The following is a 3,591-nucleotide window of genomic DNA, read 5'->3' on the forward strand; positions in this document are numbered from 1 at the left end:
ATGGTTGCAAGTTGTCTGCCCCAAGAACCTCTTTGAGGCTTCTGAATAATATACATGTAATATGCTATGCTGCAATGTCTCCTCTCCAAAGGACCTCCTTTCTCCTTTAAGGTTATTTTCAGCTTTGTCTTTCCCTCTCTTTCCTACCCAAATAGTGGTGTTCAAATGCTCTTTTTCTTCCAAACTCTTTCCTCCAGTCTTCTCTTCTAAATACCCTAATCAACCCCTGACTCTGAATTTTTCCCCTGACCTCCCCAGCACCTGGATCTGAGTCCCTCCAGGAAAACACTGTGAGCTCAAAATGATTGGGGTTTGTTCAGAGGGTTGTTTATTCCCATTTATTGCTCATTGAAAGCCTAGCTATATATCATGAGCAATGTGAATACAATACAAATTGTCCCAATTCAACAGGTTAATCAAGGTTATTTAGGGGCTATACTTGTCACTGTAATAAAACAATAATCACAAAAAATAATTTAAATGGTTTTATTTAAGTCAAATAACAGTTGTAGGGACCCTGGGTATTGCTTTTTGAACATGAACATATGAAATTAATAAAACAAACATTCATGTTTCTAGTTTTAAACACTTCAGTTCTATATGTGGAATGCAGATATTTGAAAGAGATTTTCAACAAGGTCAACACAATGCATGAGATATGAGATAATACACACTGGGTCATGAATTAGACCAGTCTTCACCTCCATCCTCCAATTTATAATGTGGTGGGGGGGGACTCTTTTGCTTTTCATTTTACAAATGATTGGTCAACACAAAATGAAATATACCAAAAGAAGAAAATAGTCTTTTTTATACCTAGGGAATAAGCTACTACTCTTAAAATGATCACTTCAAGGTAACAGACAATCAAATTGGTGTGGGTTTTTTTTTTTGGAAACCTCATCAGTAAATCATTTCTTGCACAGTAGGTTCGGCATTAACCCTGCATTTAGCATAGGTAGTATTATGGAGGGCTGGCTGCTGCATACCAACGTCAGTATCAAGTTCTTCATCAGGAATTAGAGACTGTCCCGGATACCAAGCAGGACAACACTGGCAAAAAAACAAAAAGTGAACTGCAGATAGGTCAAAACAGGCTACATTTACTTAGAAAAAATTCATAAAAATCTTACTGGCTATGTTGTTTTAAATGCTAGTTTATAATAAAACACAATGGAATCTTTTATTTTTAACACCTTATGTTCAAATGGTCTTTATATAGGTTGTATTTTAATAAAACACATTAGATAATATATATACCCTATCAGAGATCAAACATTATAAACTTGCAAGCTGGTGAAGTTTATTTTCATAGTTACACGTAAAGTACACATTGCTCTCTATTCAAAAGATTTGTAAACAGATTGAACTGTTATCACATTAAAAATATATAAAATTGTATGCTTCGGTAGATGATTTTTAAATCAATATATTGTTTGTAGTTTTAACAGATTTTTTTAACAGAAGTTTCTCGAATATTATTCAAAGAAAGTTTTTTCTAAAGAAGTTTTGCTCATGTGTTAAATTACTACTAGTCCAAATGCTCTGAACACTCCCTCCTTTAAATGCTTTCTGCAAACTGTTTTTCAAGCTGTATATTTCAATAGTTATCATAGAAACCAAATCTCAGTGGGAAAAGCAATGCCCTTTGGAATCGTCATTCAAATAAATATAAGATTTCTACCAATTTATCATTCATCCAGTTTTGCAGAAATTCCTTTCATATAACTCCTAGGAAAATCAACCAGAGTTTTACCATATCAAATGACCCAAAGAACACCGCAGATATCCAGGGGAGACATTTGACCAGTGCATCTTTAGCTTGATTTTAAAGTCAACTTAAGAGACGATCTGGGCTCTGTAGTTCTTAAAGAGGCAAACTGTGTTACCATTAACTAAAGCTTTTCAAGTCAATTAACTTTTCACTTTCCACATTTTTGGTACCAAGAGCTTTAACCAGAAAAAAAAAGCTCAAACTACAGCATGAAAAATAAAGTATACAGCAAGTATCATGTACTTCCTTTTATCTCTCAAGGTTGTCAAAACTGTAGTTCAGTGAGGGGATGGAGGGGAATGGCTGAGCCAAAGAAGGAAACTTCATCCAAAGGGAAAGATAAATCTGTTTGGTGGCAATTTCAAAACAAGTTTCCAAACTGTCTGCAGCCCCATTGACTTGAAGGAATCACATATAAGGACAGAAAATACTACAGAGCATGCTTATTTTAATTGCCCAGAGGTTTCCAATGCAAAGCACGAGAACTTAAATGCATATTCCAAATTCTTGCTCCAAAGCCTTATTCTTTCTTTGTGCAGTGAAAAGGAGGAAAGACAACCCCATCAATTGTTCTCTTCAGATAAAAGCACTGTTTTGTACATTTCTCCCAGATCTGGGCCAGCTTTGCTAATGACCTGCCCACCCACCTGGGGTCCTCCCCAAGGTGGTCCACAGGAACTACCCCATACCTTCGAGAGCCCAAATGCCTGACAGTGGGCAGCCCCGAAGTGGCTTTTTCGTTTAGCTGTTGGCCTTCAGGAACACGCAACCTGAAAGAATTCGTGCTGCTTATTTTACCAGCGGATCCAAGGAGTCAATAACTACACTGTTTTATCCCACGTTTTTTTTTCCTTATGAGAGACACTTCTGAAGGTGAATCCGCAGCATTTTTCTGCAGAGGAAACAAGAGCTCAAGATCTCAGAGCTACCAGAAGTTCTTTCACATGCAACATAAAGGCAGTTGTGCAAAAGCTGAATTAAAGTTTACGGGATTGTGGCTTTTTTCTTAACCTAAGACCACCAGTTCTTAGGACACACACAAAAGCTGCCATTTTTCATAGGCCTACATTTAATTGAGATATGCAGAAAACAGGGGTCTGAGCAACGTGTTTGGTTCGAACTCGAAATGGCACGTCTCGGTCGATAAGCTGGGGCATTTCATTTGGAAATGGTGCCTTAAGTTCCTCCCTCACAGGCCCCACCGTTGTCCTAGAAGAGAACAAAGTGTCCACTCATTGGCATTTTTAGGGACTGGAAGGTGCTCTGGAATTCTGACTCAGGCATAAGTCAAAATGGCATTCCCCACTCATGAAGGTCGGAGGGAAATGTTTTAACTCAGAATGGGAAGGTGGGTCGGTCTCTCGCGGGTTTCAGGTCCAAGTCTCCTGGGAACCCCAATCTCAAGAAGGCTCGCCAACTTCCCACTCCCAGAATGCCCTGGAAGAACTTCTCTGCTTCCGTAAAAAAACAATTTTGCATTTGGCTGCCACAACCTACATTCTCCCGTGAGGCGTTCAGAAGTGAGGAATATAACCAGGGAGTTTAAATCACACAACAGCTCGGCAGACCGCGCTTTGCTGCGCTCCGCGGGGGTTCGCATCCGGCCGCCATGTTCGCGACTCGAGAGCTGCCCCCAAACCAACCCCCCTTTCCCACATCCCTCTCTTCCCCTCCCTCTTAGCTCAGCCAAGGCCGCGGCGTGCTGCAAAGACGCTTTCAATCCCCCTACCCCACGCAGCAAAATCCTACCCGACGGCTGAGGAGTGTGCGCCTGCGCGCGGCGCGGGAACTGGGTGGGGGGCGGCGGGTCCCCGGCC

The 3,591-nt window shown here is 40.6% G+C and overlaps 1 protein-coding gene across 1 annotated transcript in view; it reads right to left on the minus strand.

Annotated features, from left to right (window-relative positions):
• Positions 1 to 472: 472 nt before the first annotated feature.
• ZIC3 (Zic family member 3) overlaps positions 473 to 3,591 on the minus strand; it is an 11,527-nt gene continuing 8,408 nt past the window's right edge. The window contains exon 3 of the mRNA XM_025041266.1: positions 473 to 1,053. Coding sequence (XP_024897034.1) covers positions 904 to 1,053 — 150 coding nt within the window. The 3' untranslated portion in view covers positions 473 to 903. The remainder of the gene's footprint in view (positions 1,054 to 3,591) is intronic.

The sequence above is a fragment of the Pteropus alecto genome, unplaced genomic scaffold (genome assembly GCF_000325575.1).
Source record: "Pteropus alecto unplaced genomic scaffold, ASM32557v1 scaffold139, whole genome shotgun sequence".
NCBI lineage: Eukaryota > Metazoa > Chordata > Mammalia > Chiroptera > Pteropodidae > Pteropus > Pteropus alecto.